The sequence below is a fragment of the Macaca thibetana genome, chromosome 2 (assembly GCF_024542745.1).
Source record: "Macaca thibetana thibetana isolate TM-01 chromosome 2, ASM2454274v1, whole genome shotgun sequence".
NCBI lineage: Eukaryota > Metazoa > Chordata > Mammalia > Primates > Cercopithecidae > Macaca > Macaca thibetana.
Window position 1 is genome coordinate 117257005 of NC_065579.1, and position 26094 is coordinate 117283098.

General features: G+C 39.4%; 1 protein-coding gene across 13 annotated transcripts in view; it reads right to left on the reverse strand.

The window, feature by feature from the left end:
- The window catches only part of CADPS (calcium dependent secretion activator), a 483238-nt gene extending 463529 nt beyond the window's left edge, over positions 1-19709 (reverse strand). For 11 of the 13 annotated variants that reach the window (XM_050781212.1, XM_050781207.1, XM_050781205.1 and 8 more), the window contains exon 1: positions 18881-19676. In XM_050781212.1, the coding sequence (XP_050637169.1) occupies positions 18881-19321 (441 nt within the window). In that variant the 5' untranslated portion in view covers positions 19322-19676. Of the gene's footprint in view, positions 1-18880 lie in introns of all 13 variants that reach the window. The other 2 variants (XM_050781204.1, XM_050781210.1) reach the window with 1 other exon arrangement.
- Between the last annotated feature and the right edge of the window lie 6385 nt (positions 19710-26094).

Consider the following 26094-nt stretch of genomic DNA (forward strand, 5'->3'; position numbering starts at 1 on the left):
TAACAATAAATGTATAGGCCATGTACACTGAAAACCACAAAAGTAAATTGAGGTACATCAAAAACTTTTGAATCAATGCAGAGATATTCCTAGTTCCTGGGTGGGGTTTCAATGTCATAAAGATATCAGCTTTCCTTACATTAATCTACAGATACCATGGAATTTAGGTGAAAATCCAGGCAATTTTTTATTTTAAAACTGGTAAAATCATTAAAAATTATTTTTCCAAAGAATAAAAAAATGCAAGAAGAGTCATGGATATTCTGAAAAGTATAATCAAAGGAACTTTATAAATGTAGCCAAACTATCATAAACTTAAAATGATGGAATCACCATAGCTATGATACAGGAAGAGAAAATTAGATCAATGGCTTTCTACCGAGAGCTCAAAACTAAATTCAAATATTAATAATATTGATAATAAGAATTGAGTGCATTTGACATTTGCATTATGCACTTAACACAACTAGAGAGCAAATAGATTTAATCTATGATGTTGAACAACTGGCTAGTCATTTGAAAAGTCATTCATACATCATTCATTACACCAATATAAATTTCAAATGAGTAAAAAATTTAAAGGTAAAAAAATAAAACACTATAAGTAGTAGAAAGAAGGTATGTATGAGCAGTTTTATAATCTTTGGATAGAGAAGGTCTTTCATTGCATGAAACCCAGAAATTATTAAGAGGAAAAGTAGATTTTACTGCATTCAAAAATTCTGTTCAGCTGAACAAAAATATGTCAAACAACATAACAAACGTAAAAACGGTCCACCACAAATGACAAAACTTAAATTGCACAAATATGACAATGTTAATACCACTAAAATAGAAATAGCTCTTAAAAACTAATAAGCAAAACAATGGATGGAAGGTAACAGAATTTGTGAAACAAAAAATATAAAGGGGCAATAAATATGTAAAAAGGAAATGCAAACACAGAATTTTAAAAATAATGCATCGAGTTGGCAAATTAGAAAATAATGTCTAGTTTTAACATGGGAAATGAGACTCATGCTCCACTAGTGGGAGTGTAAATTTCTACAGATACTTTGGAAATCGGTAACAGCATTTTAAATGTGTATATTCTTTACATTAAAGACACATATATTTGGAGAAGTATAGAAAGATAAGTACACAAAGATGCTTACTGCAGAATGTATATAGTAGTAACCAAAAAAGAGAAATCAGTACAACTGGTTAAATAATCTTACATCCATAAAATGGATTGCTACAAAGTCATTTAGAAGGATGACATGGTTTTATATTTACTGACATGGAAACATTTCCTATATATAATGTTGTGCAAAAAAGTAGGTTGCAAAGTAATATATGTAGAATTATTACTTTTATATAAAATTATATCTATTAATCTCTATATATCCATGCAGATGTATATATATTATGTACATAATGGATGTATTTGTGTGGTAAGGTTGGGTGATTATTTCAAATTTCTATTTTATGTATTTCCATATACTTTTCTGTAAAATGTTTATTTTTGTTTATAGAAACTGTAAAATTTAACAATATTTTAATGAATTCATTTTGCTTATCTTTTTAGTTATAATAAAAGTTATTGTGTGCTAAAACATGATTTACATCTACAATGAAGTTTTTGCTTTTTGGTTTTAACTAAATTAAATCTAGAGTTAGGAAGAAAAAAGAAGTTGCTTCCTACAAATAGAATTCTATTTCCACTTTTGTCTAAACATAAATATTCAAAATAAAGAGTTAAACTAATAAATCCCAGAATTCCTGTTTTAAAGAGAAATACAGCAGGAGGTCAACAAGTTTTTACTGTAAATAAGAAAAACTACAGTTCAAACTGACTTACAACAAGAAAATTTACTATTTTATTGGAAGTCCAGATGAAAGGTGGGCTCCAGATCTGGCTTGATGGTGTATGTAGCCCATTATTGTCATCAGGAACTCAAGTTATTTCCATAGCTCAGCAACTTCACTATCTTCAGCCTTGGCTTCAGCCTAAATTGAGTCTCCTCATGGTTCTAAGAAGGCTGCCAGTACCAATTATGGTACATGCTTCCTTCCATTGAATGCATCAGGAGAGGAGGAGCAAAACCTCTCCCTTAAGCATGGAATACAAGTCCTCCACTTTGGTCTGATTGGATCAACTTAGGTCACCTGGGCGCCTGACCTGTGAGTCAATTGTATTCCAGTATAGTGCTGTGTGTGGATGAGTCTGAACTCAGCTGTATCTACTTCTAAAGCTGGGAATGGGGTAAAATTTTTCATACCTGAAAAAGTTACAAGTCTGTTTGGAACTGGGGAGTGAATAACAATTAGGTAACCAATTGTGTCTACTAAAAATGGGATATATAGATATTATATTTAAAATGTACAATAAAAAGCTTCATTTGAATTTCAATTGGCTGTTCATAATGATTAAACACTGGGTAAATTTGTAGTTTATCCACTTTAATGATATGTGTTGAGTTCAAGGTTATGAAACAAGTGTAGATTCTCATCCAATGTAAATGTCTTATATCATTATTTTCCTCAAAAATCTGCTTTATGATAGGCCAGCTAATTTGCAAATAAAACAGAAATTACTGTGTTCTAGATACCTTTGTTGCTATCATATTTATAGAAAATGTTTGGATTTTTAAAAAAATCTTAGGAATGAATTGTTATTGTTCTGTTATCTTTGTCAGTGACAAAGGTAGTATTGAGTAATAGATTGTGCTGGAAACAAAAGACTATGCCAAAGGATAGTGATTACAGAAAGCTTTATATAAAAGCGTTTGGATGAGTACACAAGACAGAAAGGCACAGAGTTCTTGCTGCAATTAGGGAAAGGGGAAATGTTCTGGATCACAAATCTCCCTAAATTTGGGCATATACAATAAGTCTAATGTTGAATTTGGTTTTTCCTTTCCAGCAATCCTTACACTATATTTATTGCCAGATCATAAGGAAGTAAACACATGCTATTAACTTGGTTTAATATTTAACTTATGCTGCAACAGACCTAGCTTTCTTTAGTGAAAAGTAATGGATTGTTTTCCACACACAAGCAAATGGAGGCAGGAACAAGTAACACATTACGCCCCTCTTTAAGAGCTCAGCATAGCCTTCCGACTCAAATGCTAATTGAATATTGACTGAAAGATAGCTTTGGGCTCTCCACATAGAAAGAAAACTATGAAAAGCTCTTCGGACTAAATGGCAAATCTACAATTGTTTAGAACTGCTGCTTCAGGGGGAGACATGCTTCTGATTAATTGAAACAAGTGCACATCTTAACCAGTGTCTGTTCACTTTGAAGGTCTATAGTGCTGAATCATAATACACAGCTGTACATAGGCTGCCTGTGGAAAGAAGATAGTAGAAAGAAATCCTTTTCTTTGCTCCACTGCTAGGCAAACAGGAAGGCTGACAAATTATATGGGGCTTTTGTCAAAACTCACAGGGAGTTGTCTCCAATCTGGCCATGGAAAAATGCTGGAGCAAATCATGTACTTTGCAAATGAGACATTGGTTTTTGTTGACAATATTCTTCACAAAATATAAAGCCTCAAGGTGTCTTATGGGAAAACACATCACTTCAAGACAAGGTCAAGGCCAATCACTCTCTATTTGCCAGTCACCCAGAAGTCTACATTATCTTTGATGGACCCTCTGCCTTGGTTTAGTGTTATTTCCATTGGAGCTACTCAGGGGTACAGATCATTTTCAAAGGCTCCCCACTGCCTACCAAATAAAGGACAACTGACAGTCTAGTAGCATTCAGTGTTTACCACTACCTGGTCCTAAGCTACCTTTCTGATCATGCCTTTTGTGTGCTCTTTACTGTAGTTTTGCTTGGCTTTTGTCTTTGCTCATGCTGTGCCTAGCATACCTGTTCTCCTTCCTACCCATGTTCAAATCCTACCTATTTCTCAGCTGCAAATGCAGCCTCCTCTAGGAAGCAGGCCCTTTGGTAAACAGTGTAGTGTTTGGAAGCCTTTCCGATGATGTAATGACCTGGTGACCCAGGAATATCTGAATCTTACCGTAAACCGAAATCTCCTGTTCTCTTAAGAGAGCTATACTGATAGATGATGATGACAAATGGAAAATACCATCATCTCTCAGTATCTGCAGGAGATTGGTTCCAGGACCGCCCCATTCTGGCATATACTACAATCCCCAAATCTGCACATACTCAAGTCTCACCATTGGCCCTGTGGAACCTGCGTAGGAAAAGTCAGCCCTCACTATGCATGGGTTTCACATCCTGCTAATATATTTTCAATCCTCGGACTTGCACAGTTCAAACCCATGTTGTTCAAGGGCCAGCCATAAAATCACTATATTAGAACTTTCGAAGAATGGGCTGGAGCCTTTCTCTACTCCCATGCCCAGATCCAAATCTTACCACCTCTATTAACACATAAAAGATAGAAAAGATGGTACCAAAGAATGTACAAAAAGAGACAAATGATTGAGAATCTTATGCTTCCTATTTATGCAAATAACTCTAACCATTAAATGTGGTCCATCCAATAACTTTTCTGTAATCTTACCACTAAGATAAGACTCTTTCCACTTGGGGAGGAGTGAGAAAGGGCAGGGAGTTTGAAAGTACCCTATTCTCTGGGTGCCTATGCAAACTTAGGTTGGTTTGGGGGATGAAATCATATGGGAGAAAGGACAAATCCAATATTCTATTTTAGTGTGGTTGGGCACACTGAAAGTTTTCTCCCCAGATTCCAAACTGACACCACAAGTCAGGCTTCCTCCTCTCTCCTTCTATGGGCTTGACATAAACCTGGGTTTATTGTGGGGCTCATGCTTTCTTGGGGCTGGATTAAACTCCATCTGGATCCTTTAGGTCAGCTGGAAGCCAGATGGAATCACATGTTCATTCTCTGAAATGATGCCAGGTTCAACCCTATGAGCTTTGTCCAAGTGTCATTATGTGCTTCACAATGTTATGCAGAAGAGTTTTTGCACCTGCAGGGGCGTATCAGAATATCGGTCACTGAAATTAAATATAACTTAAAGGGCAGGCACTTTGCTTTACATTTTTAGAATTTGTGAAAAAAAAAAAAAAAGGAACATTCATAGCCCACACATTGTGACAAGTACATAAAAGTTACTATAAGAAAATGAAGACAAAGGTCAACAATTGCTGTAGGGAAATGCCTTTGAACTATTGATTCAAGACGCTTCTACATATAGGCATTGATTTTCTGAGATTTTTCTACAAATCTCCCCACAAAATTATAAAACTGATCTGTGCTGGATAAAATATTCAAGCCTAATTCATGACCTTTTCTTACAGTGTGAAGAAATTTATATCTTCTTTTCTCTCTTTTCCCCATACCTTCCAGACATTTCACTTAATCTTCTTAAAATGCTACGTTGGTCATGTCATTGTCCTGCTCAGAATTCTTCAGCAGTTCTCTATTGCCTGCAATGTGAAGCCCCCCACTCCTTAATCCCCTTACCTTGGTGAAGGGCATCTACCATCATGAACCAACCTTTGTTCTTATTTTCTGTCCAATATTGGAATCTTACACAATTGTATTCGTCTGTTCATATGTCCTCAAACTTGCTGTGCATTATCTCATCTCCGAAGAGAGTTGAAAGTATCCTTCCCTTCTCTCAAAATGTATCACACTGCTATCACTTGATCTTCTCAGTCAGCTTGAGGCTTAGTTCAAATACCACTTCTTCCACCAAGCCTGGCCAAAGGCTATTTCATTCATTAGGCAATAGAGGCATGGGGACTGGAGCCTTGAAACTCTCCAAGGCACTAAAAAAAAATCCAAGATCCTAAATATTGTCTTGAAAATGTAGGAATAAACATGAAAAATCTAAATTAATATTCAATTAAGTGACTTCCAAACACATATTGACTCCATTAATTGTTAAATTTAGTCCTCATAAAAATACTGATACCATTGAAAACAATGGTGGTTTTTTGTTGTTGTTGTTGTTTGTTTTTAGACTGAGTCTTGCTCTGTCACCAGGCTGGAGTTCAGTGATGCTATCTCAGCTCACTGCAACCTCTGCCTCCCGGGTTCAAGTGATTCTCCTGCCTCAACTTCCTGAGTAGCTGGGATTACAGGCTCGCACCACCACGCCCAGCTAATTTTTGTATTTTTAGTAGAGATGCGGTTTCACCACGTTGGCCAGGATGGTCTCAATCTCTTGACCTTGTGATCCACTCGCCTGGGCCTCCCAAAGTGCTGGGTTTACAGGTGTGAGCCACCACGCCCTGCCAAGGATTTTTTTTTGTTTTTTTTGTGGTTTTTTTTTTTTTTTTTTAAGTTTTCACGGATTCCTCTGAATGCACCATGATTCCTGATAAATCATAGTCATTTATTATATAGACAAACAGCTTCGAAAGCAAGATTGAAAAATATACATTCCAGTCTTTTCAATAACCAAGTAGATGTGCAATGTGACATACATTTAAATTTTTTATGAGGTGAGGTGGACCCTCTAAAAGTGTGAATCACTATGACTTTCACAATTCTGCAATAAAATAAAGATTAAATAAAATGAAGCAATTTTTTTAAAAAAGTCTAAAATGGCCCAGGCCATTCTTATTGTAAATCCAAGACTGACAGTGCAATGGGAAGAAGCCCTAGGTGCAGTTAAGTGGTCCAGGTTGGTGCTCTGTAGCCCATTCCAACCAGTGGGACTTCTCCAGACCTCACTTTTACTTATTACAAAACAGGAATTTATAACTGTCTCACATATACTCAGAGGGTTGTTTTAATGAAGCAATGAGATAATCTCAGTGGATAGGCTACAAATTGTAGAGAATATGTATTACTATTCTGAATAGTTATGAACCAACAATCATGAACTCATGTATCACCTATTTATTGAACACCTATTATACATACATACAATCTGTCAGACACTGGGGGAGACTAAATGATCTCTGCAGAGTCAGGAGAAAGAAAAAGAAACAGTTATACATTGAAGTAAGGTGTGCTGAATGCCTCAACGTACTTAACATAGCACATGGTTAAGTGTGAAGGCTGGAGTCAGACTGCCTTGGCCCCAACCCATGTACTATATCTGTGACCTAAGACAAGTTTCTTATCTGCTTTTCCTCTTGGTTTCCTCTTCTGTAGGATTGGGTGATTGATTAGTACCTATCTTATAGCGTTGCTATAAAGATTAAATGAGATAAGGCTTGTAAATATATAGAAGTGACTACACAGGGTAAAGGGCCAATGAATGCTATTTATTCCTGTACTTTATAACTGAGTGTTACCTTCTACCTAGGAAAGTAATGGAAGGCAAGGTAGAGAGGGCTTTTCAAGCAGGAGTGCAATGATACTGAGGCTCACAGAGAGCAATGAACACCACAGGGATGTTAAGTGGCTTAATGGGCTGAAGCGAAGGGTGTGTGCAGGAAAACTGCAGTAATTAAGCCTGAATGGGGAGTGAAGATCTACTTTTGTCATGCAAGTAAGTTTCTATTTTATCCTGTGTAGGCAACAGAAAGCTACAGAAGAATTCTCAGCCATTGTTTGAAACAATGGTATCAAATACAAGCCATGACTGTATTTGTGTTTCAAAAGTATCACTCTAGTAGTGGGTAAAGTATGGGCAAGAAAAGGGGCAGAGAGAACAGTGAGAACTTACTGCAAAAGTCCATGCAAGCAATCATGTGGGCCCAAGGCAGGACATTAGTGATGAAGATGAAGTGAAGGAGAAAAACAACGATTTCCTCAGGAGAAACATGGAGAGAACACATGCATTCTTTGGTGGTGAGGATGAACAATCAAAGATTTTTTTTTTTCTTTTTCTTTTTTTTTTTTTTTGAGACGAAGTCTTGCTCTGTCGCCCAAGCTGGAGTGCAGTGGCGTGGTCTCGGCTCACTGCAAGCTCTGCCTCCCGGGTTCACGCCATTCTCCTGCCTCAGCCTCCTGAGTAGCTGGGAATACAGCCTCCCTCCACAGCGCCTGGCTAATTTTTTTGTATTTTTAGTAGAGATGAGGTTTCACTGTGTTAGCCAAGATGATCTCACTCTCCTGACCTCATGATCCGCCCACCTCAGCCTCCCAAGTGCTGGGGTTACAGGCGTGAGCCACCACGCCCGGCCTGAACAATCAAAGATTTTAAGATGAATTGCACATTTGTGCCTTGGCCAGCTCAGTTATATGGTAGCACCACTGGGTGGCCATTCACTGAGTTAGAAAATACAAGGGGAAAGAATTTGGATGAGAAGAAAAATTGTATCATTGAATGGTGTGAGGACATTGAAAGGAGATGCCATGGAGGTCAATGCTCCTTCAAGTGTGCTCTGTAGGCCTGTGTCATCTGTGAACTACTTCTTATTGGCCGTCACTGAGATAAAGTGCTTATACCAGAGATTACATCAATTTAATCACCATGCATACTGCTCAATACAGCTGACAACTTTTATAGCAAGACTTTCCTTGCAGAAGAAAGTAATGAGTTGATTTACATTCTAGTCCAAGTTCTTTACAAAGCATTTACTGACCTGCACCTGTCTGTGGCCACACCTTTAGCAGCACTGATGCAAATGGCTAGATGTATGGGTCTGGCAGTCTGGCAGTCTGGCAAGAGGCCTATGCTAAAGACAAAAGATTCGCAGATTTTAAGTGTAGAGATGTTAGTAAAGTCATGTTAGCAATGGAGTTGCTGAGAAAGATGGTATGGACAGAAGAGGGCTGTGTTTTTTAGGACTGCCATAACCAAGTATCACCAACTGGGTAGCTCGAGCAACAGACATTGTCAGAGGCTAGGCGATGATCAAGGTGTCATCAGAGTAGGTTCCTTCTAAGATGGAAGAATCTGTTCCATGCCTCTCCACTAGTCTCTGGTAATTTGTGGACTATCTTTGGTGTTCTTTGCTTGTAGAAGCATCACCCCAATCTGTCTTCCGTTTCATGTGGCATTCTGTGTGTGTGCATATCTCTGGGTCCAAATTTCCCCATTTTATAAGGACATCAGTCATAATGGATTATAGCCCACCCTAATGATCTCATCTTAATCTTTCAAATAAAGTCACATTCTGAGGCAGTAGGGGTTAGGAATTTGACATATAAATTTGAGGGGAACATAACAAACCCATAACAAGAGCCAAGAATGGAAATCTAGGAAACACCAATATTTACGATTCAGACACTCACCCTGTCCTGACTTAGTCTACGTCAGTGTATCTCAACTTCTCAACCAGATTGCTAGGTTCCTAGAGGTCAGGAAGGCCATCTAAAATGACTTTACATACTTTTTCTACAGGATCTAGTGAGTTTCTTGTACATAGAAGTGGTTCAAACAACATTGTCTGATGATGTATAACAAACAAAACTTGAATATGGAAGAACCCCCAAGAAATGTTTTGAACACAGTATGTTATGACACACTGCCTTATAGACAACAGTTGCTATACTTGTCAGAAAAATCGCCAATGTACATGTTCAGGATGTATTTCAACTCATTTGCTTAAACAACTCCATGCCTACCATTCACACCAAAAGGCTGTTTTTCTACATGGGCAACAGAAGGCATAATTATTTGCAAGAATTTTCAATGTTTTCCCTTTGCTTTCCTAAGAGGCATAGTAGATTCTTCTCTGGACCACTCAGCATGTTTGCCAAAATCCCATTATCTTTTTAAAAGCATTACCACTCCCAGAGGATTTGCAACTTAGCATGTGCTCCTGGAACACTTAGGGATTAAAAAAAGAAGAAAAAAAAGTTAACTTCAAAGTATCTCAGAACTTTTTTACTGCACAGAAGTAATTCTGAGAAGCACATGATGAGTTGATATTTTCCTCCCATAGGCTGCTGAAAAGACATCAATACATTATCAATTTATTTCATATCTCTTGATTTTAGAATGGTAGACAGCAGATTGGAACACTTGAGGGCTTGATAATTCAATTTATTTTCAAACCTTTTTCCCACTTGTTAAAATAAAAGGAATAACACAGCAAAACTAATTTTCTTTGACTAGTGAAACGTATCAGGAAAGTCCATATATAAGAAGCAGTTTTACTTTTCATTGACGTTTTATACATAGCATATTCTTATTACCATATCCAATATGCAGTAGCTCTATAGTTATTATTTATTTATACCTTAACTATACCCAGAAAGGACTTTAGGCAGCTTACAATAAAATAACAGAAAATAATGCCAAAATCCTGTAAGAGAATAAAAGTAGAGAAAATAAGCACATTTATTTATGCCTAAATATGTAGAACTTACAGGTTCTGTGATATAACTTTGGCAACACTGTGGCTGATGGTAAATTAAACAGCTTAATTTTCACTAAATCAAATGAAATGTCCTAAAAAATGCATACCCAGTATGAAAACTTATTTCTTTGGCTTCTGCTGATTTTAATGTTTCATCACTTAAACACACACTACAGTGATTCAACTAGGATTCACCCATTGCAAGAGATTCATAAAGAAGACTTCTCTCTATAATGGATCTAGAAATTTGTCACTTTTTGGTATTAACAAACAAAGTTAAGAGGTAATAGATGGAAGGTTTCTGCAACATAACTTATTTTGAAGCCATTTGATAATTGGTTAACTCTGAGAAGCTTTTACAAAAGTAAAAATTATAGAGACAACGTCTCTGTAATAAAGGTGACTGCATTTAAGACTTTTATTTCCTCTCTTTGGAAGCTCTCTAGGAAATAAAGCATCAGTGTGAAGTCTCAACAGTTGAACACTTACTGAACACCTACTACATGTCAGGTACTGTTTTGGGAGATGGGAATCTCACAGTCTAGTGAGTGATAGGCATGTGTAAAAAGGGTAATTTAAATATAAAGTAAAGGAGGTAAAAGGAATGATTGACTAAGGAGTTACAGTAGTACTTAGCCCACTAAAAAGCTTTGAGTAAGGTTTCCTAAAGGAGATAACACTTGAGTTATAATAATTAAAGGATGAACAAGAGTGAATCGCGTGAAGAAAGGTGAGAAAGACATTTTGCAATAAGAAACAGTATGAGCAAAGATACTGTAGTCTGAAATACTGTGGAGGAGTTTGGGGAACTAAAATGCAAGAACACTATTTTTACTGTTACTGATAATATTTGCCCATACACCCCATATTAAAAATTTTAGATAAAGATTTTAAGCAACTAACATGTTTTTTCTCTTACAATGCTTACTATTTTTTCCCCATTTTACAGATCAGGAAACTAGGAAGTAAAGACATGGATAATGTTCCCAGGGTCACAAAGTCAACATGTCACAGAGCCGACCAGGAATTTGAACCAGGGACTGATAGTCTACAGAGTTAGAAGTCTTAGTCTCTGTACTCTATTGCATATTACCTACTTATGCAAGTCTTACTCTATCTAGAGATATGAAGTTTTGAACATATATGCTTAGAATTTACTCTCTACACAAACATAAAAGTATTTTATGAGTTCATTTTTAATGGTCATGGTAATAGTCAATATCAATATCAATAGTCAATATGGTAATAGTCAATATCATTAGTATAAACCAACATTTTTAAAAGAGCTATTTGGATCGAGGACAAAAATATTAGGACTTGAAAAAGGCAGGTGACCTATTCAATGATAACAAACATAGTGTCTTTCCTCATAGTGGTTATGAAGAAAATAAGGAACTCTGAGGATCCCATCATTTACCAGTTGAGTGACCCAGCACCCCGTTATCTGAGTCCTCTGATAAGCTTGTGGCAAATCTTCCCGTGTACATGTGCTTGACATTAGCCATTTAAAATACCTCCTATGAGTTCTATCCACGTTGCTTTTGTCAAAGTGAGGTTTTGAAGCCAGACAAATGGGTCCCTGTTTTTTGTTCAAAGAAATACAAGTGAAATGTCTCAACAAAAGTGGAAGAACAGAGATGTATTATACCCTGGACCCCATCTGATTTATAGGTGATACTCTAATCATAACTACCTGCCTTTTGGTATTCTTGCATTTTAGTTCACCAGACTCCTCCATACTGTTTCATGATGATCATCATGATAATAGCAATAATGAATATAAGACTTGTGATAGCTAGTACTTCATATATATTAACTTGGCCAGTCCTTTCAGATAAAAACATTGCACATATCAACTTAGCAATAACAAGAGCTAACACTTGTATTGCACTTACACATTCCGGACATTGTTCTAACTGCTTTACTATATTATCTCAGTTAATTTTCACAAGAACCCAATGATCAAGGTACCACTGCAATTTCCATTTCATTCATGAGTAAACTGAGCCTCAGAGAGGTTAATTGTCTAAGATCACAGAGCGAGTTAGGGGTACAGCAAGAAAGCAAACCGAGGCATTCTAATTTCAGAGTCTATGTCCTTAACCACTGTCCTTCACTGTCCATCTTGCTATATCAATAGCAAGAGATAGACTCAATGCATTGGCTTAATTCATCCCCCTTTCTTCATCTATTAAAAACAGAAAAGTAATCATATCACATGCCTAGACTGACAAATGAAAAAGTAATAATTCTGATAATCGGCCCTCCAATTTGGCAAAAAGTATAAATCTAATACCAACAAGAAAACTACTATAGTTGCCAGAGACAAGGAACACAGAGTTCTAAATTTCAGCTACTCCTCTTGGATGCTTTACAGGGGCCAGGGTCAGATCACTGATATTTGTTAAGCAATTGTAAAGGAGATGGTGTTGGCAAGAACCAGATAGCTGGTATCCCACCATCCAGATTTATGTGGTGGATGGGTATCTTGGGCCAATTTAGTTAAAAGTGATTAACATTATATTATTTAAATGATGGTTGGGTAGTCTTATTTCCATTGCTTTTTGCAAATCCATAAAAACTCAGGCCCAGTGTTGTCGTATCTTCCACTTGTAAGAGAAGCCAGAAATCCAGATTTTTTTATGTGAAATATTTTGATAGTTTTAAATGTTGAGAACTAATTCAAAATTTGAAAAGTGCTTTGTGGACAAAATACATTTGTGGATCAGTTTCAGCCCATAGGCCACAGTTTACAATCTCTCATGTAGTCTGCAGTCTTATAACCTTTTGAAATTTCACCTTATGTGAAGATTTAGACAGTTGGACTAAGGAAATCTACCTTCATCTCTAACCATCTTGGATTCTTTAAGACACTGACTTGTTTTGTAATGTAAAATCGTACCAAACACAAGTTTGAATGAATTTATAAGTCTTGGTAAAAAGTAATCTCATTGTTCAGAAAGAACCATCAACTCCTATATCTGGAGAGGACATTAGAAATTATCTGAAGCTTGTCCATCCCCCTCTCCACATGAAAGATTAAGAAATTATCCCAGAGACTTGCCTACAATCAGTGGTTCATTAGTGGCAGGGTGTGAGCTAAAACACAGGCTTCAAAATACAGGTTGAGTATCCCTTATCCTCAATGCTTGGAGCAGACGTGTTTTGGATTTTTACAGGATTTTAGAATATTTGCGTTATACTGGTTGAGCATCCCTAATCCAAAAATCTGAAATCCAAAGTGCTTCAATGAGCATTTCCATTGAGCATCATGTCATGATCAAAAAGACTGATTTTGGAGCATTTCAGATATTATATTTTTGAATTAGGGATGCTAAATCTGTATATCCTTTCCCTTCATCATCTAGCTTTTTTCATTCTGTTATGGAGGTCATTTAGGCTCCTAGATCCTGCCATTCCTGCAGTCACTTCTGTACCAGTCTCTTCACTTACATGCACCAGTAAGTCACTCATCCTCTTTTTTTATTTAGCCTGGGTTTCTGTCACTTAGAACCAACAGAATCTGACTGACATTGTCTAACAGTGACTCTTTTCCACATTTCTGCTACCTAGTGTTCTTCTCCAGACTGGAACACCTGTTTTTCCTACGCTTACTCAAATGAAACTAATTTTTAAAGACCTAACCCCAGTCTACTTTCTTTATGAAGACTTTTTTCTACTGTTGTATCCAACTGTGTGTGCATGACTCTTACTTCTTCCTTCCCCCACTTTAGTACTTCTAATCAGCGTCTTACAACTAAAACTTTCTTATTCAGCTTATTTAACATATACGTATGTTATCTTCCAAACTAGAAATAAGCTCTCCCGATTCAGGAACCATATCTCACAGGTACCAATTGCTTCTGTCATCGAGCCTGGGTGAGCACTTGGTGCAATGAGCAACTGGTTATTTAGAACATATTTCTAAGTTAGAACCGTCATCATTCCAGCTCAAGTTTTATAGACACCTGTCCCCAAATCACAAATACTGGTTATATTTCAATATGATAGCTTACGATTGTTTATTAAATTTGCTTTTACAGTGGGAAGATCCCTAAATCATTTGACTTTTATCATTTTACTCAGTACAATTCTTCAGGGATGAAACATTTCCTTTGTTCTTCAGTCTAGTTTTAGTGAATCACAAGCCTATTTCAGGTGTGTAATGAAGCAAAAACCTCTCATAGTATTCTGCATCTTCAGAAAGTCTCTGCTATCAGTACATAACAGCGGCTTCCCAATGCACCAAGGAAAATGGGGAGTTGGGGAATGCCAAAAAGCCCATTTAAATAATTTGGTTCTTCCCCTGATGAAGAGAAAGAATTCTTTTGAAGAAAACTTGGTTTAACAGTCTCTTTGTTCTCTCAAAAGGTAGAATTTTTTTAGAATGCAAATCATATGTTGCACTAACAAAGCAAACCTTAAGAATTTTGACTGGTCGAACCAAGTACCTCAAAATATATCTGAATAGACACTTTATTATTGATTCAAAACACACACATACTTGCACTCTCTCTCACACACATATATAGTTAGCTAGTACTAGGTCTTGATTTTTATGAAAGGTATGGCTTTTGAGTCTTGTCCAAATAAAGCCAAGTAAATGAATAAGGAAAGAATTTCTATGATTATGACTCAACATTAGCCATAATTTCATGGGCAGATATAAGCTGAATCATATGGAAATGAGTAGCTTGAACTTACATTTGTCCTCTTGAATGAAATAGGAATTGCTGTGTAATAGACAGTTTTAAGGATTACCCTTTTCCCCCATCATACACAGACACACATGTATACTATACCTATGTATGTAGACACAATACTCATTTTAGGCTATTTGAATAACTCCTACCTCATTTAAAAAATGGTCATGTCAATCTAAATATTACATGAGTTGCTAACACTGCCTGCTTTTACATTCCCTAACTATACGTAGCTAGTTCACACAAGGTAGCCACCCATCACCGTTACTACATAATTTAGAAACATATGGTATAGCTTTGCCATGCCAACTTCTAGGTATTCACTCTACCATTCTGACAAAAGAAGAAAAAACAAAGAACTGCTTTCCAAATTGTCATTTCTGAGCTACTGAAACATACATTGTTACATTCTGGTGGGGAGATTTTTGTTTTGGTCATAAATTATTATTGCCACCATGTTATATTTAGATTCACAGTAATGTAACATAATATACCAGTAAATGATAAAATGCTTTTTTCAAATAGTCTGTTTAAAGTCCCCTCTTTAATTGGGAAGATTGTTGGACTGCTCTTTTTCTCAGTAAAAGTGAAACCAAAGTAATTACCAAAATTATCCAAGTGATGGTAGTCTCCCTCTGTTTCTTCTGAAGAGTTCTTCTGAGCTAAAATCTTTTTCCTTTCAGCTTAAATGACATAGTAAAGTTGGTATAGTCTAGTGTTCAAATTTACCCACTAACAGCCCATCCCTCTCCTTCATATTCTTTAAGAAGTTAAACCTAAGCATCCACTTTGCCCATAGTGACTATATTTGATGGGTGTCCAGAGGAAGAAAGGAGGACCTCTCTCAATTCAAAGAGAAATAACTCTGGGTAAAGAAGTACACCTGACCTGTTGTCAGGATTCTAGGGCTCTTTTTATCCTAGACTATTTCTAGCCAGTATCTCATGGGATCAGAATGCCTCACACTTCAATTGCCATCTTTTACCCATCTACATGGTACTTTAGGCAAATAAAATTTGAGTCTCAGTTTTTTAAAAAACAAGGATGGCAATCTGTACATTGTTAGAGTTAGGAGATTTAAAAAATGATTTAAGAACAGAAAAAATAACTTCGGCTGAAAACTAAGCAAATCTGAATAAACTACAGACTTTAGTTAATAATAATGTATCAATATTAGTTTATTGTAACCCAGGTCCCATACTACTGTAAGATACTAAGAAGGGAAATTAGATATGTAGTATATAGGAACTCTCTGTACCATTTATCAATTTTTCAGTGAATTAAAAGCTGTTCAAAAAGAGCCTATTCAAAAAATGATCTATGTGCCTTTCACATAGTAGGCACTTGAAAAAGTGGTAGTCAGTATTGTGATATAGATTATTTGGTTTCACACGGTGCATTATACTCTGTACAATATGCTCTTTTCTCCATAATTCAGCAATTCCTTTTCATAGATTCTGTCTCTCTGACATCCATGTCACCTTATCCCTTTCTCTACATTTTTCTTCTTTTTCTAGTTCATCCTTTTCTATTCTACTGCAAACTCACGTTTAGTTTACAACTAGTTTATCTTTCTTCAAGACTAACTTTAGCTCATCAACTCTATTTGTTGGCTTTAAACTTTACCACAGTGATTATGCAAACCTTTTAATTACTCTCAATGATTGCTTATTTTTTAAAAATCAGAGTTCCAAGCTTTCTACTTGAAGGAGCAAAACACACTTTTCTAGAAAGGCATTAAAAACTTACAAATATAGCAGTGAAAAATCTTTTTGTAATAAGGAGATATATATATATAATTTTTGTAAAAATTTAGTTTCCCAGTATAGCCAACAGCCCTGGGATAGCTTCAGTGGGATATGTATTTAGCAACAGTTTGTTGTGATAACTAAAAATAGTTTGACCAAATGCCAGTGTTATCAATCTGTCCTGGAGTCTCTCTGATGTTAAGGTCACGCGTAAAAATGGAACCAGCATGCCCCTCAAAACCACAGCTTTGCGTGGATTCAGGTAAAACATACAATCAGATCAGAAAAATCTGGCCTCATAATGATCTCTAAGGTGGCTGAAGGTTCTGTTTAGAAGAATGTGTCTCTGTGGGATTTCTTTCTCCATGCTAGCTCTGGACTTAAGCATCTATTTAAAGGACAGCGCTCTAGAGACTTTGATAAATGTGTCTAGACACCCCCACCCCCCACCCCTTTCAACCTAACACTTAAAGTCACAGTTTTCATTGTCAAAGGAATGGGATATTTTTGGCTGGTGCTGTTATTACTGGGATAGATTTTGGAAGCTGAAGTTCCCATGCTATAAAGACACAATTACAACAGGAATTCCAAACTGAAATGTGAAACATTAGGCCCCGTGAACTCAACATCCAACCTTAAAATAATATCCCAAAAACTTTTACTGCTCTGAGGATACTTTTGCTCTACTGCAGTCCAAAATACGAACTGAAAAAACAAGGGGCCACAGATAGAGATGGAGAGCCGTGTGTGTAACCCACCTCCTGTCTCTCACCCTGGAAATGAGTTTTATCTTTTAATGAAACGATATCCAAGCTCATGATGGCTGAAATAAATTATCAGTGCTGGGTGGTGTGTGTACACATGTAAGCAAAACAAACAGAAATCTGTGCTAACTCAAGGTAAGGGTGGAGAAATGTGGAAAACCTAATGCTACTACAGCAACATGTTATTTGGTCATAAATGGCAGCAACCGAAAAATTCACTATTTTAAGACACTAGTCTCACAATCTTAATGGGATTACGACTGGCCTCTCACACTGCCTCTCTGACTGGCTTTTCTGATAGCTCAAGTGCTGCAAATTTATTTAAAAGAGAGAATAGAACGCTGACTTTCTTCACTAACTCACTTCAACGGGGTGCCTGACTGCTTCTCTTCTGCCGCCACCCTCCGCCACTGCCCCTCATTTTTCAGTACCCCTCATCCCTTCCTCCAGCTAAAGAACAGCTGATAGAAGTAGGCGCCTTAAAAAAAAAAAAAAAAAAAAAAAAAAAAATCAAAGGCAGCCCAGAGCTGCTTCAGCCTTGCCCCAACCTCAGACAGAAAAAGCTTTTGATGCCTCTGATTGCGAGGCTTTTTGCAGCTGTACTTTATCAAGGCAGCAGTGGCAGGGCTTGGAGGACCCAGGCGAGCCAGAAGGTGGCGGCGAAGTCACCTTGAGAAGAGGAGAAGAGGGTCAAAGAGAGGAAGGCGGAGGGGCTGACCCGGACGGAAGGACCAGAAGGCGTGCCCCTGCACTGGGGTCAGTGAGGAAGGGTCAGGGGGACTGGAGAGAACTCCAGCCATAAGGAAGCAGTGCCCCAGGACCCTTTGGCGACGCTAGTCGGTGATCGGCTGACCCGGGCAGGGAGAGGAGGGTGCCCTTCGCAGAGTCACGGGAAGCTTCGCCTTCCGGGCTTGCTTTCTCCCGCCTGCCCCTGCGCTTGCTCTCCGCCCCAGCGAGCGGAGCGCTGCTCCAAGACGCTCTTCTCCCTCCACCTCGGCGCCCCCGCCTGCCGTTTCCCCCGCCCGCCGATCGCACGCCCAGGAGGGCGGGCCCGGAGTTGAGCGCAGCCGCCCGCCGCTGGAGAGCGCTGGGAGCCCTGCAAGCGAGCAAGGCCTCTCTGGGCGCCGCGGGCTGCAAGTCACTCCCCCAGCCTTTCGGGCCACAAAGCGGGACCTGCCTGCCTCGCTCTCCCCAACGCTCCCGGGCCGGGGGGCTCGGGCACTCGGCGCTGCGCTCCGCGGCCCTAGCCGGTCCCAGGCAGCTCCAGGAGCGCTCCAGGCTGGGTTGGGCCGGGCCTCGGCGAGCCCGGCCGCTGGGAAGGGGCCTCGTAGCCCTTTCCCCAGGGCGCGGTCTCCACCTTTCCTGCTCCTCCTCGCCAGCTGCGCCTCCAGCTCCCATTGTTCGCCCCGCCCGCCTGGCGACGTCCGGGTGCTGCTCCCTGGGCCTCCCAGGCGCACCTACCTTCTGCTGCCGGCGAGCCATGTCGGTGGGCTGCTTGGCATTAAAGGGGTAGGCGATGCAGCGCATCACGAACACATACAGCTGCAGCCTCTTCTTCCTCTCCTCCTCCTCTTTCTGCAGCCGCTCCAACTCTTCCTTCTCCTTCTCGCTCACCACCGACGGGCTGGGGCTGGAGGGCCGGCCGCCGCCAGCGCGGCTGCTGGGTTGCAGCCCCCCGGCCCCGCCGCCGCTGCTCGCGCCGCTGCCCCCGCCGCCGCCTGCGCCCACCCCGGCTCCGGCGCCGGCGCCGGCGCCCCCTAGCCCGGCGCTGGCGGCGGAGCCCTCGCTGGTACGGCTGGGAGACAGGCGCGCGCCGGACGCGGCCGAGCCGAGCACCTCCTTGCCGCTTTCCTCCTCCACGATCTCATCCGATTCTTCTTCGCTGGACGAAGGGTCCAGCATAGTGGCGCCTGGGGAGCGGGGTCTCTGGAGCCCCCGGCTTGGAGTGCAAAAGGTGGGGGGCGCTGGAGGCAGCCGGGGATCAGATCTCCCGGGTGGGCGCTTCTCCCCAGGTCAGGGAGCGAGAGGGCTGCTGCTCAGCCTCGGCCGCCGCGACTGATCCTCTGCCCGGCGGTCGCGAGCTGGGCTCAGACCCAGGAGCGCAAAGGGAGGAGGGGAAGGGAGAGGTGCGTCCGTGGACTCGAGGTGGGCAAGTGGGAGAATCAATTGCAAGCCCTGAGCCCGCAGCCGGATGCCATCTGCGGCCGCTGAAGGAGGCGCCTCCAGAAAAGATGCCGAGTGTTGCAAGCTGTCGATGCAGCCAAGAGCCGAAGAGGCATCTTGCCGATTGGGGAGGGAGCGGCGCTTACGTGTTTATTGGCTTAACTCTCCCGTGTCCGCGGCGTAAAGGGCTGGTGCAGAGGGCTGGAGCGGGGAGAGCGCGGAACGTCCTCAGAGCCTCAGTACTTCTGACCCCAATACCTTGCCACCCTCCTACCCTGCCCGCTTCGTGGATATTTTTTTTCTTGATCTCTGGCTCTCATTGCCTCAACCCCATTTCCCCTCCCGCGGACAAAAAGTTCTCGGGGGAGGGAGAAATCCGGAAACCAGCCGAGCGGGCTGTTTGGAGACGCTAAATCGAGAGGTCTTACTTAGGAGGAGGAAGTCCGTGAGATCTTATGCGGGAAAGAAAGGGTCCATCTCCTTTCCCCAGGCTTCTTTACACCTGGGGCGTGGGGGGGGGGGGGGGGGGGGGGGCTGGGCAGCGTATTTGTCCCACCTGTGAAAACTCTGATTCCAGCGACTTATTCCGCATGCGCCCAGTCTAAACTATAAGTTAATCAAATTTTGAATGGATTGGTGTTTCGACCGGGCAACTCAACCATTTATGTAGCGCCCCCGCCCTTGCCTACCCCCCACCCCCAAAATCTAGGATGAATCTTCTTCAGTTCCTAAGACCTGGGAATGCTTTCTGCTGAGGTGAGCCTACTAGAGAAATAGAAGGGTTTCTGGTTGCTTAACCCTCTCTCCATTCTGACTCGGTGGAGGCTTGGGGACCCTGCGATCAGACAAAGACACCCTAAGAACTCAGCGGCGTCAACATCTAATGCGTCGACTGTCGCACTCTCTTCACCCCTGCCTCTTGGGTAAACTATTAATACAAAGCAGCAGATGGTGCCTGCCTTCCCCCTGCTCCTTTCACTTAGGCCAATAAACCCAGTAAACGAGGGAGCTGGCCAGCGTGCTGAATGTAACCTGCGACCCGCAGATGGATGAAAACAAACCACCAGCCACCTTCAGAACTTAGGCTATCTAGAGACCTCCCCACTTCATCGCCTATATTTATGTATTTTCTAGTTCCCTGATTATCTGTGGACACTCGTGGGAGTGACTTTAATAGTGTAGAATGAGTTTAAAGTTTAAATCACGTTTGTCTTTACGTATTTTATAATTTACCATGAGTTTCACAGTAAGCTTTGAGAGTAAACTGACCTGTTTGAGACCTGCAGAGGAACTCAAAACAACTCGTTTCACATTAACCCCAACAATTCTGTTTGATCTTTTGAGTTAAGTACTTGGATGGCTTATATTTGACTTCACCACCATACCTCAAGGACACAACTTTTGTGACAATCACACATTTGGTAACAATATAAAATTTTTTTAAAAATTGAGCAGTGTGGGGATTGTGACAGTTTTGCAGCCTCATTTTTTAATTCTTCTAAAGAGGTAAAGGATGTTCAAATCATGTGGTATTGGTTTTTCTGGAACAGAAAATATAGTAAGCCAATCAATTGATCAACAACCTTTATCCAGCACCTTTTAATGAAGTAATACATTGTTCTAGGTGCTTGGGAGAGATAGAATTTTTAGAAGGCATTCTCTTAAAGAGTCTATAGTCTTCTTTGGGAGTTACAACATAAACATGTGAAAAAGATTGACAGCACTTATTTTGAGGCAACATATCAACAAATCCAGGTCAGTAAACTACAAAAAGCTTGCATGAATGAAGCAACTTGAAATGAAGAGAATCATAATTCTCAAAGAAGAGAATAAAATCTTAAGGGAAGAAACCATATACATGGGTGGTGAAAAGAGAAGGTATTGCAAGTGGAAAAAGTGGTTTGCAATGCCATAGTAATAGGGCAAGGGATCAAGTAAGGTTAAAGAGTGTTATGGAAATCAGGTATGGGTAGGTGACAGGAGGAGGAAAGAAAGAGCTGAAATTATCCATTTGGCAAAACAAAGGGACCATGTTTAGGACACAAATTAAGGAGTATGTGATTATTTGGGGAGGAGATGCTGTTGAAGGCCAGAAACAGGTCATTTACTGATTAAATATTTCTTCTGAAGTCTCTTTAGGCATTTAAATACTATCACATCAGACATTGGTGGCAAAGTGACCATGAATTCCATCTACAAAAACACTTGGAATTTCGCGATTGCTATAATAAAGTTTTGTTTGGTATTTTTACAAATTCCTTTGGGATTATGTGGGGTTTTTCCAGGTATAGTCATTAATATAGAAACTTAATATCCACCTTTGGTGAATTACATAAACCTATTATTTGGGTATTAAACATAACATTGCTTACATAAATCTAACAATCTTCTCAATCCCCCCCAAGAGTATTCAATCAAAGAGACTTAAATAGATTTTACCAGAAATACTTCCATATTTTTTTTCAAATGGTGAGCATTGCTGTCTTTCAAAATATACACCCTTTCAAAGACATCTCTTACCTTAGCTGAAAGTCAACTCAGTGTCCTTGGAGATATTCTAACTATTTTGTTAGTGTTGAAGATAAGATATGCCAACCAGAACTTTTGAGGCATCTGAAGTAGGAATTGTGACTTATCTAAATGTACATTTTGATAACCAAGGGAAAAAATGACCATAGAACACATGCAAAGGCTCTTAACTTTTGTCTACCTCTTGTAAATATTTGTGTTCTTATTTTTAAAAATACAATTCCACCATAGATTATGATACACCTAAGAATTTATGTCCTTAAGCTATTTTACGTGCTTGCATGTTTGCCCCATATCCAGTTCTGCTTTGTAGAAAACTTGGATAACCTCAAGATGATGGAATAAGTTTTAATCTACTATCTGGAGACCATATCATGAAAGTAGAAGTTATAACACTGAATTTTGTAATCCTACCCCCAAAATCAAAGTCTGCAGAAAATGGAAATGACTGAGACACTAAGCCAGGATTTCCTAATCTAAACCTAGATGATCTCCATCCTTCTATGAAGTGTTTGCCTTGATGTGTCAAAGGCCACAAGTATGGGGAAATATCTGACTTGCTTGCAACTGATAGTTCAGTAAAAACCAACCTCTTCTTTATGTCACACATAAAACACATTTCAATCAAATATAACTGAATTTAATGCCCATTTTGATGTTTTTGTGGGTTTGTTACTAAAAAATAGTATAGCTAAGTTAAATCTTAAAAAAATCTCAGTAAACTTCATATTATCTAGATGTAATCAATCTCATCTAATCAATATTTAATTTTGTTTAAATTATAAGACTAGCTTGCAAGCTCCAAAAATGGGTTAATTTGATCTTATAGTGTGCCTGTGCCTTAGGTCAAGTTACATGCTTGACCTCTCAACCCAAACAGTTCAGCCTCTACCAATTAACAGCAGAGCTATCCTGAACAAACTAATGGCTCACATTCAGTATCCTCATCTGTAAAATGGGGGTTGCGGTGGGGTAATAGTACTCACTTCCCCTGGAATGACCAAAAAAAAAAAAAAAAAGATGATATATAAAAAGTAATTTTCAACTGATTTTAGCTTTACATTTTTTTCCCAGTGATCAGAGAGGGATGTGCCATAAATGAGATGACAAGAAATTGGACATGAATAATTAGAAGGAAAAGAACATAAAAAATCAAAATTCAGAAGTAGATCCTGAAAAATAGAAGGGTTGCTTATTTATTTACTTGATGCCTGTCTGGTTTTAGATAGTATTGTCAGGGACTTAGAAATGGTCTATTTTGTTTGAGAAACCTACTTTTCATCATTACTCTTTATATCATGTGATGATTCTTACTAAAGTAAAATGAAGTGGGTTAGGATGAAATTAAAGGATCATCATAAGGCTAAAAATATAAAAATCGAGCCACACTAAAATATCTTTCACTCTATGCAACAAAACATGTTTTGGAACGATAAATAATATTACTTGCAAGAATTGGTCTTGGAAAGCCACTCTCATTACTTAAGAAGATGAAAAAGAAAAGTGGGACAACACATTTTACAATAAATATTTAAGTCAAATTCTGAAAGCCAACTATTCACAAGAGTAATCCTGTTTCTTGTGTACACAATTTCTTTTGATAGAAGTGAGAAATAGATGTGGTATGGATTGAAATGCAGTTTACACTGGTATTTACATGGACAAGATGGAGGGTTTTGTCATTTTGCACTGACTCTGAAATACAGTGACATACTAGCAAATAAAAGGGATAAAAAGTACCCAAGTAACTGTTTCCACATCATAAAATATTGGGTAGATAATTTGCCTAAGTGGCCTAACTCTCCAATTAGGTTTGCCTTGATAAATGCTAACATTACATCTTCACCTTCTCAAAAGAATTTTCTGAGTTGATTGTCTGGTTTATGGTTATTTATTTTCACAAACTACAGTGGCTTTAGACTGGAGACTTTCTTCAGATTGTAAATAGGAATAACTGAAATCAGGGTATTTTCATAATAATCAGTTTGTTTTCAGTTTTAAATAACTGAAATGGAGAGTTCCTTTGTTTAGGCTGCCCTGAAACAGAGGGGTCTTACCCAATTTTTTGAAGGAAGAAAGTAAATAAGAAAAGGAGATTGAGAGAGGCTTCATGAGTAAAGGAAAACTAAGAAAATGTAAGGATGAGTCCTGATCAAAGAGTAGATACTGTCATCTGGGTTAGGGGACATTAAGGGCAAATACATTGGGGGAAATTCTCTAAACCAGCCCTGGTCACCTAGGTGCCAAACCAAACTAACAAAAAAGAATTTCATCTATTAAGGCCTGGGCCCTGCTCTTGGGAATGTACTTCTTCCTCTTCCTCTTCTTCTTTTTAGAGTGACACTGACCTTCCATTTTAGAGTCCACTATTCCAGCCCATTGTCATAAGAACTCCATCAGTCTTCTAGTTTCTTTCATCAATAAGAGCCTTCTGTCCCAGTCTTTTCCAAAATAGTATTTGTGGAGATACTGACATGCTGTTATTTTTCACTCAGAAGTTGTACCTAATGATTTACCATGAGAATCAAGGGACTTCTAAAAGAACTTGGAGTCGCATTATGATAGTTTCATATATTCCAACCAGGCATTTATGAGTGTACCAATCCTATTCTTTTATTGTCTCTTATCCCATGTGGGTCTTGAGAGAGATATACAAAGAACAATCGCATATAAAAATGATAATGGCATTATGATAACTGGGACGGGGCTCAAAACTCCCCCAACACAGAACTCTGATAATTCTAAAATGAGTCATGTATTTTTGGCTTTATATCTAAGCAGAATCTCTACCTTCATCAGCCAGAATTCATATCTTCATGTTTTATCATCCTCTGCTTAGTGACAAGGTACAGGAAATGGAAATAACAGTTCAGTAAGGCAATGCCTGCAAAAAGAGAGAGATTGAAGGTCTTGAATCCACTTACCCCAGTCACATGGGGTGACAAACATTGATGACACACCTCCTTAATGCACAGAGTCCTACCCACCAGCAAACATGCCTCAACTGGCACATGTCACCTAATAAATCTAATTTATATTCCCTCTTCTTGAGGAGGAGATAGAAGAGGGTAGAAAAACAGGCTGACAGAGAATCAAGAGTTTCCTTTTTGTACGGGAGGAAAATATTTCTTTTTTCCTCACCTATTACTAGGTTCATGGCTGAGGCTCCTCTAATAAAAGACAGATTAACAAGAGAAAAGCACACAAATTTATTTAATACAAATTTTACATGACACAGGAGCCTTCAGAAATAAGGACCCAGGCCGGGCGCAGTGGCTCATGCCTGTAATTCCAGCCCTTTTGGAGGCCAAGGGGGGCGGATCACCCAAGGCCAGGAGTTCAAGACCAACCTGGCCAACATGGCGAAACCCTGTCTCCACCACAAATGCAAAGATTAGCGAGGCATGTTGGTACATGTCTGTAATCCCAGCTACTTGGGAGTCTGAGGCAAGAGAATCACTTGAACCTGGGAGGCAGAGGTTGCAGTGAGCTGAGATCACACCACTGCACTCCAGCCTGGGCAACAGAGCAAGACTCTGTCTCAAATAAATAAATAAATAAATAAATAAATAAGGAAAAGAAATGAGGGCCCAAAGAAACAGGGAAACCTGTACATTTTTATGCTTAGTTTTGATGAAGAGTGGATAGTCATAGAGAAGTATAACTGGACAAAGGGAGTATGATCCAATGGTATTAAACTGAGAGAGACTTAGGAAGTCCTGTTGGTTCATATTCTTCTCTATTTCACTGCATTTTCAAAGATAAGGCCATCCATTTCCTATGAATATATGATGGGTCCTTTCACAGGAGGATCCTATGACCTGCTTTAAAGGAAGTTCAAAGTATTCTTTCCAGGTTTTATGGCTTGCTTTAGGGAAAAAGGGTGTGGGAAGGTGAAACTGACCTTCCTGCTTCTGCTGTTTTCTCAAAAGCTGAGGTGCCATATTCTGGGGTAACGTGTTCTGAACTCTATTGTGGGAAAT